Source organism: Abramis brama (assembly GCF_963993115.1).
Source record: "Abramis brama genome assembly, chromosome: 4".
NCBI lineage: Eukaryota > Metazoa > Chordata > Actinopteri > Cypriniformes > Leuciscidae > Abramis > Abramis brama.
Window position 1 is genome coordinate 55,064,170 of NC_139966.1, and position 11,624 is coordinate 55,075,793.

The 11,624-nt window shown below is 35.4% G+C and overlaps 1 protein-coding gene across 4 annotated transcripts in view; it reads right to left on the minus strand.

The window, feature by feature from the left end:
- Window positions 1–10,701, minus strand: part of tfec (transcription factor EC) — a 44,860-nt gene extending 34,159 nt beyond the window's left edge. For 2 of the 4 annotated variants that reach the window (XM_084111145.1, XM_084111144.1), the window contains exon 1: window positions 10,604–10,701. In XM_084111145.1, the coding sequence (XP_083967271.1) occupies window positions 10,604–10,622 (19 nt within the window). In that variant the 5' untranslated portion in view covers window positions 10,623–10,701. The remainder of the gene's footprint in view (window positions 1–10,603) is intronic. The other 2 variants (XM_084111146.1, XM_084111147.1) reach the window with 2 other exon arrangements.
- Window positions 10,702–11,624: the final 923 nt, after the last annotated feature.

Below are 11,624 nucleotides of genomic sequence, written 5' to 3' on the forward strand. Positions count from 1 at the left end.
TCTCTATATTCGCTCATTATTTCTCTCTTCCTGTCAGCATTGCAGAACAGTAGAATATGCGATCCTAGACACCAGTCAGATTCAGAGCTGGACCGAAATGCTGCTAAAAAATGTTTCTGTCCATCTGTCAGCAATCCAGGGACAGAGCTGCTTTTAGCTTCATTTACTTGAGACAATCGTCCCTGTCTGCACTTCAGTTGGGTCTGTGTCCACACTGGGCCACTATTTGTGTGTGAGCCTCTCCATTATGAGAAGAGTAAGTATTTCTCCCAAACAACAGGAGCATTTTATAGAGCTAATACTATAATGAGGGAAGGTAATGATACCAAACCAGGGCTTTTTGTTTCAGGCTTCCAACTCTATAGCAATGGCACTATTTGACACATTCAGAGGTCAGAAATCCCAAGCCATTTTTTCATTTACTACAATTTACCGAACAGTAAAACACTATATTTGGCGTTCATCGGGATGCAAGGGGCATGCTGGCAAACGGGTTGTTGTGCAAAACTGCAACCTGCTGCTTTTGGCATTCTTAACATATCTTTCATATGTTGATTTAAATGTTTTTGTAAAGAATTAATTGGTGTTGCTTGCTAAAGTAATTATTTAGCAAATTCTTCTCATTGCTCATTCTGCTTGAACTTCTCATACGAATCATGTGAGCTATTACTTTTCTAAATGATCTTTTTGGAGTTAGGATAAAGGTCTTGTAGACAATAAAACAAAATAAAAATTAAAAAATGCATTAAAGAAAATACTCAAGCCACCTTGAGACCTTAATTTGACTTGAGCTCGTAAGCAACCACCCAGCCACTGCAAAAAACATTCAGGACATATCATTATGTCATATTATGCAGACAAGTTCTGCATAAGCAAATGCCTCAAAAAACTCTAGTTTTTGATGATGAACATGGCTTTTCCCTGTTAGTGTCATTGATTTGCAAAGGGGTCATTTTTGGATGTCACCAGGGTGAAGATGAGGTCAGCGAGACACTGGTGAGCTTTAACTAGTGATTTACAGTGTATAGTAAAACCCTTCAGGCTTATGGGTCATTGGCTAGCTGGTTGTGTAGGTGAAGACAATAAAGTATAGGCTATACTTCGATATTGTAGCCTCAGGTGAAATGCATATCAGCAGGAGTATAAATCCTGCCCTGCTCTCATTAAAAGTCTAGGAGGCATTTCAATGTGTATATGTGAATATATGTTATATAAAATGTGTGTGAGAGAGATTTTAGAGGATGTGTCTCAGTCTGATGAGCTCTCCTTTCCCCCTGAGCTTCATTAAAAAGCTTTCCCTCAGAAACGGCCCTGTGTGGCGCTTTGCCCCTTCACCAGCTCTGGGCTGAGAGACAAAACACTTGTTTCCCCTCTCTCTCTCTCTCCTCATTCTTTCTCATGTCGTCTCTCAGGTCCTCAAAAGGCTTTGTTACAGGCTTTTCAAGTTGAAGCACCTATTTATTTGCTCTTTTCAAGGCTAATTCTTGGTTTTGTGCTCTCGCTGGCTCTCCTCGGATGCCGAGCGGCGCTGCGGTGCTTCTGCCTGTGCTCAGGCCCTGAGTCACTGAGTCTGGATAATGGACAGACTTAAGCCGGGTTCACACTGTACGATTTTGACCACGCTTTGGCCGTCTGAGACAAATTTTTGAAAAGCCTAAAAGATTCCTCTGATCCTATAGGCTAAAATCTGTAGACTTTGATTGCTAGTTTGACAGCCGATTAATGACCATTGCGATCAAATGTTAAGTCTGCCAGTGTCCAAAGTCCTGCAGTTTTGTTTTATCCTATGACAACCATTAAATCAAAAAATGAATAGGAGTGCAGAAACTGATGCTGCAATTAGTGTAGCGACAACATTAACGCTAGAGAATGTTTTTCGTTGCTAGCCACCATTTCAATCCCGCATTTAATGCAGCGTCATGGACTGATGATGTAAAACTCTGACGAGTCTTCTTGCGTACGTCTGTTTTTAACATGTCTTGACTGCATGCCGTACAGTCTGACATCTAGACAACTGAGATCCTACAGTGTGAAATGGCTTACAGTGAGCATGATTTCACCAAGTACAACATCTTTGTTGATCCTGGAACAACATTTCAATCAACCAATCAGATTTGAGGGACAAATTTACAGTTTATGTCAAGTTTTGGCTTCACCTATAATTTCCTGCTGATTTTAGGGATAACTGTTAGGTTTTCGAACAGGAATGTTGTTCCAGTATCAACAAAATATGTTGTGTATGCAGTAAATTTCATCACATGTCTTAATATATTGGATAAAATATTAAACTCAGTTTTCTGTGATGGAACACATTTAGTTTTCATTCATCAAAGGTGTTTTTTTTTTTTTTTTTTTTTTTGCCAACTAGAAGTTTTGCCAGCTTCTAACAATTTTAAACTATTTTTAAAGGAGATATTCCCGTGTTTTTTGTTTTTTTGTTTTTACTATTTATTTATTTTTATTTTTAAAATATAGTTATACTTTTTAATATATTTATAGTGGGGGATCAAGGTTTGACTGTTTAGTATGGTCCAATAGGCAACATAAATTGCAAATATTTTTATTGCACTTTATTTTACAGTACATGCACTTTCAATATACTTACAGTGTACTTACCCACAAAAGTACTGAGTAGCGTAAGGTAACTACATGAGTTAAGTTAAAGTTTAGTACATAGTTATTACCCAGTTTGTGTCATTACTAAAATAAGTGCATAGCATATTCATGCAAAACAGAGCTGTGAAATAAAGTGCTACCACAATACATAGGCTATATTACAAACATTATATTATAGTAAATTATACGGAACCTTATTTTATTTCCTTTTATTTCATTTTTTCATTTTATTTCATATAGCATGGCATGCAAGTTCCTACAGTGCTTCCTCTGGTTTCTTTCAATAGGCTTTTCTAAGGAGTTCACTTACAAGGCTGAGGATTTAGAAGGCCACAGTGAGTTTATTTGTTTTGGTGATTTCTGTCATGTTTGGTGTAATCTGGCAGCTGTAATAGAGCCTGTCTGGACAGAGAGACTGTTCGCTCTCAATCTCAGTCGTCTATCTCTGTTGTAATCCTGTTAGGAATACCCACTGAGCTGGCATGATAAGTCACTGTTAGCATTCCCCACACCTGATGACCCCAGAGAAGGGTTCTGCACTTTTTACTTACACCCCGGGTTCACTATATCAGTGAGGACACCCTCATAGAGGCAATGGATTTTGTATGTGATGTCACTTCTTGTGGGTGGGACCCCAAGATTTATGGAATAGTGATGTAAGTGCCATTAAAGAGGACCTGTTATGCTTTTTTACAATTTAAATTTCTTCAGTGTGTAATCTTGCTGCTTGAGCATGAAAAAGGTCTGCAAAGTTACAAAGCACAAAGTCCATACCAAAGGGAGTTTTATCAGTTGCACACTGTTTCTGAACTCCCTGAAACGCTTTGATTGTAGTCGAATTTTCTTCCAGGAACGTATACATCACAAAATTCCTCATTTAAAGCTGCAGTCCGTAGCTTTTTCGGGTTAAAAATTATCCAAAATAACTTTTTGAGCAAGTACATAACCAGCCAGTGTTCAACACTCTCTGCTTGCCTTAGCTCGATTCAAAATGTTAAGCTTGTAATAATGTTTTTAATCCAAGTGGTACTGGTGGATTTCCGCGGGAAATTCAAGCATGTCTTTGCGTGTGAGGATGTTGGTGGTGGAGATTTATAGCCTATTCTCACAGCACTTGATATAATTAAACTTATCAATTTGATGGCGGATCCAGAAAGGTTCAAAGGACAATTACCAGTGACAACTGGAGATTTACCCGTTGTAAAACGCGAAAGACTTCAAAAAAAAAAAGACTGCAACTGGCCCAATGTGAAAACAAGGATACATATGGGAAGGGCATTAAATGTAGTCACACAATGCTGATGTTGTTAACATTAACAATTTGAGAACAAAGTATAATTTGCACGGTTTGACGTGATATGATAAGCGATCGTTAGATTTAATCAGCGCGATTTACTGCAATGCTTTTTTCCCATAGTTGGTCAGAACAAAAGTGGATGTTACTACTTCAGATGACATTTTCCGGTGAAAATTCTTATGTTGGTCATACTTCCAAAAAGTAGAATCTGTGATTGCGAATGCCAGGATCCACACCGGCGGCGACTGACAGCCGAATATTCTCCTCAAAACATTGGATTCATCCGTGCTGTGCCATGCCGAGGCACAACCCACGTAAAGTTGATAATTCCGCGAATAACTGCAATTGCAGATTTCGAACAGAGATGGCGACAAAGAGGAGAAACTACAGACTGCAGCTTTAAATAATCCCAAGACACATGCAAAATAAAGCGGCGAGGCCTGGTTGAGTTAGTAGTGTGTTGAAACTGGTGGTTATGGTAAGGGGTGGGACATTTCTCAAACACGCTCTAAGTGGTTGACCAATCACAACACACTGCTCCAGCCGACCAATCAGAGCACATTGTGCTTTTCAGAAGGAGGGGCTTCACAGAGACAGGAACTAAACAGAGCGTTAATGACAGACTGGGACGAGAGGAGCTGCAACAATGTTATGTGTGAAAACTAATAGGTTTTTTTTTTACATTTAAACAAAATCCTATTCTAGTAGACCCTAAAAACAAAAAAGGGCCCTTTTTTAAAAGGGCATAATATCTTAAAGTTAATTACATATTACATATATTTTCTTGTGCACCACATTTGGGGACGTTATGAACGTTGTCACACACAGTTCAGATGCAGAACATTTTTGCAGCTTTTCCCAAATAGACCAGACAGGGAAACAGAGGCTTGTTTTTGTGTCTGTCTAGCCAGCGCTCCACTTGAGTCGGTCTCTTCTCAGACATGGAGCCTCAGTCAAACCCAAGAGCCACAGGCCGGGAAGAGCAAACATTCAATGTCATCTCTGATTGGCCAAGGTTGAGCAGCGCCTCACCTTCCCATGAACCCCTCCGCTGTCACTGATTGGACGAGGTGAGCCGAGCCTCACTTGTGTCTGAACCCTGCCTTGTGCGAGACGCCGGTTGTGTGATGTGAGAGCTGCTCGCGGGCCTCGTAGACGCTGTTGGGAGACGGACTCAGGGTGGGTGGTCTCGGTCATGAGGGCTCTCCAACCATCGCTTGCAGTGGAGAGCTCCTTCATCACCACGCCGTCATGATAGCACTACTCATAAGAGCACCACAACCACCACTCCTCAACATGACAATTCAGACTTCCTCCCTGTCATTAAGCAATATGAAGTCTGGAATGTGAATTCCGAGATATTCGATTCCTGCCCTTTATGAACTTATCTGGGTTGGGGGAAGTTATTAGACTTGAATGTTGTAGAGGAACCCAGTGTACTACAGCTTTAACTGCAGTTCCTTTTATGCTCACAAGAGGTCACTGTGTAGACGGCACAGAACTCTGCCTTGACTCGAGAAGTCTGATAGTTTGCTTAACTTGAATTTTTTCTTTTGCTTATACAGTAAAACTCAATCTAAGTAAATCAAAATGTGAAGATGATGATAATAGTGTGTGTGAGAGTGTATATATATATATAGATATATATAGTGTAATATTAAACATTAATTATACAATTATTTAATATAATCTAAAAGGAAAATGATCAGTTAAACATTTCTTAACATTTCAATTCATTGCAGAGGGATGTTATGATCATGTATGTTGAATAAATCATTAATTTATAATATACTATACAATATACAGTACCAGTCAAAAGTTTGGAAACATTACTATTTTTAATGTTTTTGAAAGAAGTCTCTTATGCTCATCAAGCCTGCAGTTAAAAACAAAAAAAAACAAAAAAAACAGTAATATTATGAAATATTATTACAATTTAAAATAATGGTTCTCTTTTTTAATATACTTTAAAATGTAATTTATTTTTGTGATGCAAAGCTGAATTTTCATCAGCAAGTACTCCAGTCTTTGGTGTCTTATGATCCTTCAGAAATCATTCTAATATGCTGATTTATGATCAATGTTGGAAACAGTTGTGCTGCTTAATATTTTTTTATAACCTGAGATACTTTTTTCAGGATTATTTGATGAATAAAAAGTTAAAAAGAACTATTTATTTAGAATAGAAATCTTTTGTAACAATATACACTACCGTTCAAAAGTTTGGGAACAATAACTATTTTTTTTTAAAGAAATTAGTACTTTAATTCAACAAGAATGCGTTAAATTGATAAAAGGTGATGGTAACGATTTATATTGTTAGAAATGTTTTTATTTTGAATAAATGCTGTTTTTATGAATAAATGCTGTTAACGTTTTACTCAATGAATCCTGAAAAAAGTATTCCAAAAAAATATATTAAACAGCACAACTGTTTCCATCATTGATAATAACTGAGTATCAAATCAGCATATTAGAATGATTTCTGAAGGATCATAAGACACCAAAGACTGGAGTACTACTTGCTGATGAAAATTCAGCTTTGCATCACAAAAATAAATTACATTTTAAAGTATATTAAAAAAGAGAACCATTATTTTAAATTGTAATAATATTTCATAATATTACTGTTTTTTTTGTTTTTAACTGCAGGCTTGATGAGCATAAGAGACTTCTTGCAAAAGCATTAAAAATAGTAGTGTTTCCAAACTTTTGACTGGTACTGTATATAATAAAATATGATATATAAATATATAGACAGATAGATATAAAACATCAAATTGTGTATATTTATTGTATGTTTTGTATATTTGACCGATTTGTCATTTGAAGTAAAAGTTTAAACAATCTAAAAGTTTGATTTTAAATAATTTTAGGTTCGTAATTTTTGTTTTAGTTTTAATAATGTACATAAGGAAATTTAATAAATGTAAAAAATGTTTTTAAAACTTTAAAAAAAATTAGAAAAGTGATAACATGCAGAAACGAACACTGTTATAACTGTTCCCTCGTCAGCTCTGTGACTTTTTTTTAAGTTGTTTTGAAAGAGGTCATATCCTACTTTCTTCTTTTATCCCCCCATTTTTCCCCTTAAGGTTCCCCTTATGTTTTTAGTCAATTTAGTGTTTGTTATAATTTAGTTTTTGGCATTTTCTGACCCTTGATGCAAGTACATTCTACAAATGTGAATTATGTAACAGTAGCGGAAATCTTATTAACAAACTTTGGTCAATCTTTAATTGGTGCCCTTCAGAAGGATATGCAGACATTAGGAGCTTGTTTTTTTTGTTTTTTTAATTGGAGGATATTTTGAGTTTTGGATGTGTGGTTTCATTGTACATCAAACTCTTTGACTCTTCAAAAGATAAAAAAAATGCTTCATTTTCATTCAAAAAAGATTTCATTTCTCCTTTTATGCCTAGAATTCATGCTAACTGTCCCTCTGTAGGATGCATTTGTGATATTTATTATTATTAGTATTATTATTATTAAACATTAATTATAATTAGTATTAGTATTATAATAATTATTTAATATAATCTAAAAGTACAATTTACTTACCAGTAAATATCATATCAAATGTAATTTTATTGACAAAGCAAGGTGTGTGTGTATATATGTGTGTATATATATATATATATATATATACACCTTGTTTTGTCAATAAAATTAGATTTTATTATTATTTATTGTGGGTAAAACAATCTGTTAAATGATATCATAGGAAGCTATTTATTTGCAAAATATAAATCTGAATGTCATGCATGACAAAATCTATGTACTAGTATCTATATACTATCTATATACTTAACTAGGGTGCAAACTCTTATTATAAAAATAATAGTAAACTAAATGTGAGAAAAATAATGCACACTGTCAAAGATGTTTTTAAGGAAAACAGTATGGGACGTGGATGCATTTTAGGGTTCAGCTGGACATAAAGCCACTGGAATTATGGCGTTCAGTTCAGTCCATCTCCATGTCTCCTAAGTTTTTTCCTCATTTCTTTCCCCACACCTTGTCTCTGCTGATTTTTTTTTCTCCTTTTCTAAGATTTATCCATTATCTCATTGTCATTGAAATGTTCGATATCTTTCCCTCTCTATTTTCACCTTCAGTGTCTCAGATCACCTGTGTGTGCCACCAGATCAACACCTGCGCATCTCCCGCTCTCTATTTCTCACTCATTCTCTCTCCATATAAATGCCATTAATCTTTTGATGGGCTCTTGCTCATCTTTCTCTGATGTTTCCTTTTGTGTTCTTTTCTTTCAGGGCATTTCAAGTAAGACGCTGCCTCACGTCTGTGGTCTCATGAGAGATTCCCATATGCTGTTGTTTCAGATGCTCAGCATTAATATACCCATCGACTGCCCCGCACTTCTGCTTTGCTAAAACTCCTTTGTCATGCAACATTATGTAATGTGTGGTGTGGGGTACAACAGGGCTCAAAATGGGAGCATTTGCCAAAGTTGTTTTATTATTTGTATTATCATTTATAATTTTACAATTATTTTTCTTTATTTTTCTTTTTTTTAATTATTATTATATTCCGCTGTAGGCTGTAATAGGGCTTAACTTTTTTTCTGGTGTAAAGATATTAATATATCTTTACACCAGACAAAAAGTTAAGCCCTATTATTATTATCATCATCATTATTATTTTATAATTATTTCTTTATTAATATTTCATTACTTTATTCTGGTGTTTTATTATTATTTTTCTTTATTAATATGAATATTTTTCTTAATTTTTTATTCATTATTATTATATTCTGCTGCAGGATAAAGAACAACAGATTTGTCAGTTGTTCCACGATGACTATTGTTTCAGAAACTAATAAGTGAAGGACTGCACTTATTAGACTTGAATGTTGTGTAGAGGAACCCAGTGTACTACAGCTTTAACTGCAGTTCCGGCTGCAGTTAATTAATACGGCTGAATTAATTTCTGGTATGAATATATACTATATGAATATACACACACAATCATTTTTATTTTATAATTTTATTATGGTGTAGGGTACAATACGGGCTAAAGAAAATTTAATTTTTTGGGGGTCCCAAATGTTTATTATTATTATTATTACTCAATTAATTAATTATTAATACTTTATTTGTATTAAAAATTGGAGCAACATCATTTATGTACAAAATATGTTTGTTTGGATTAAAAGATATATAAAAAAAAATTAATATGAAAACCATCAGTCTTTAATCTTTAAATAAATATTATGATTCGCAATAGCATAAATGTGCAACATTTAAAATCATTAACTGTTTGATCAGATCGTCTCAAGCTCAAATGATGGCAGTTTCGCAGTGCATAATGAAAGGTGTGTGTGTGTGTTTACTTCTGGATGTGTTTAGCCCATTGCCCTCTAATGTGTTAGTACTTGTTATTCACTCACTCTTACAAGGGCAATGGTCTTGAACAAAATCATTTTAAAAGGCCATTATAAATCAGTGTGCTTTTTTGCAGAGTCATACCTCGTGTCGTGATTGTGACAGTCGCTCATGTGCTCGATTAAACGCCCCCCGCCCCCATATAAGTGGCATCCTTTAAAGTGAGAAACCACATCCTTCACAAACAAGAAATGGGTTCAAAAATCCCATGATAGATGGAATTTCCTGTATGTAAAACAATATATGTGACAATACCCGAATAGAGGAAGTTTAATTGAAGAATGTGGTGAAGGCTGCCGCTTCTTCATTTTTGTTTTTTTTATAGTTTTCCTTTTTTGCCATGTCACTTTGTTGCTGTAGACACTAAGTTCTATAAACAGAATGCGAGTCCTGGAAATGCATTACTCAAGAGCAGATGCACCAGATTTATGAAAACAAAACCCCTTCCAAAAGATCTGTGTTTTACATTAATACATTTGGCAGACCCTTCTATCCAAATCAACTCTCAGTACATTATTAACATTGTATTAGTTCATGCATTCCCCGTTTCTAGCGCCAGTTGAGCTACAAGAACAAAAGCATATGCCTAATGCATAAAAGTAAATGTTTTATGAACAGATATTTTAGTTCCTTTCTGAGTGCTTAATGTAAGAAAATATATAAGGTATGGCAACATGCTTTTATATTAACTGATATTAAAAAAAGACTTGCACAGCCAATTTGAGGTATATTATCAATTATCAAGTTAATAATTTGAAATAGATGGATTTTTTTTTATTTTTTTTATACAGAGTACTATAAACTGCTTTTAGTAAACACTTTATTTATACTCAGAGAGAGACTGAGGCATTTTGCCTTATGAATTAACATTAGAATTATAGTGAACATCTTCACAATGTATTCAAGAATAAAATCCAGAGGTTTAGCAATACTAACTGAAATATTTGGAAATATCTATATTTACATCTATATTTCGCAAGGTTTCTTAGATTTGTCTGTTGTTCTATGATGACTATTGTTTCAGAAACAAATAAGTGTATTATCCAGATCTGCAAGTTTATATTTTAAGGATCACAGTGACACCAGAGACCAATCAGACCACTAAATTACAGTGATGCTCAGTATCTCTGATCTCTCATTACATGTAATGTGCTCAAGCATCCCTGGTTACTGGACACAAACTTCTATGATATATTTCTTTATCATAAGCACGTTACAGAAGAAGCCGACTATTAATAGTTCTTGTTTGTGTGGCAGATTAAGTTAAATGAAAAATCTAAATTACCTGCGATTGTCGGCTGCATGCGTTTTCTTCTTCTTCTATGAAGTCAGCGGTTGTTTCCTTCTATTACAGTTTGCAAACAAGATCAGCAGGTCCAATATAAATCTTTAACTATTTCCTCTTTTTCTTCGTCCATGGAACCGGGTGCAAATGGGAAGTCTCTATTTCACATACATCTTGAACCTAGAAAGTGAGATGTTATTCATTTTTATGTATAATAACTTTTCCCCCTGGTTTCAAAGACGAGGCTTAAGCCTAGTCCCAGATATAGTCCCATATCTTAAAATATGTCAGTGTCGTTGTTTTGTCTCAAGATGCACACCAGTAATGTTTTTTTTCTAAGGCACGTTTATAAAAGCTACGTAAATTTCCTAATTAAACTAAGGCCTAATCCTGGCTCTAAGCCCTGTCTGTGAAACCAGGCCTTTATGTATATTAAGTACAACTTATTGTTGTGTTCTTAATGTAGAAGTTGTGCAGTGTTGAATGCAAGTGTTCACATATTGAACTGATCATTTTTGCTCTCATTGAAAACCATTATTTTCTGGCATAAAAAAATAACAACGGTCAGGAGGGTGAGCAGAAATGACACTGTGTGTGTATGTCTGTGTAAATGTGTGTGTGAGATGGTGTGTGTGTGAAAGAGATTGTGTGTGTGTGTGTGTGAGATGGTGTGTGTGTGTGTGTGAGAGAGATTGTGTGTGTGTGTGTGTGTGTGTGTGTGTGTGTGTGTGTGTGTGTGTGTGTGTGTGTGTGTGTGTGTGAGAGAGATTGTGTGTGTGTGTGTGTGTGTGTGTGTGTGTGTGTGTGTGTGTGTGTGTGTGAGAGAAAGAGAGAGATTTTGTGTGTGTGTGTGTGTGTGTGTGTGAGAGAGATTGTGTTTGTGTGTGTGTGTGTGTGTGTGTGTGAGAGAGAGATTGTGTGTGTGTGTGTGTGTGTGTGTGAGACTGTCTGTGAGTGTGTGTGTGTTTGTGAGTGTGTGATTTTGTGTGCGTGTATGTATGTGAGAGAGACAGGGTGTGTG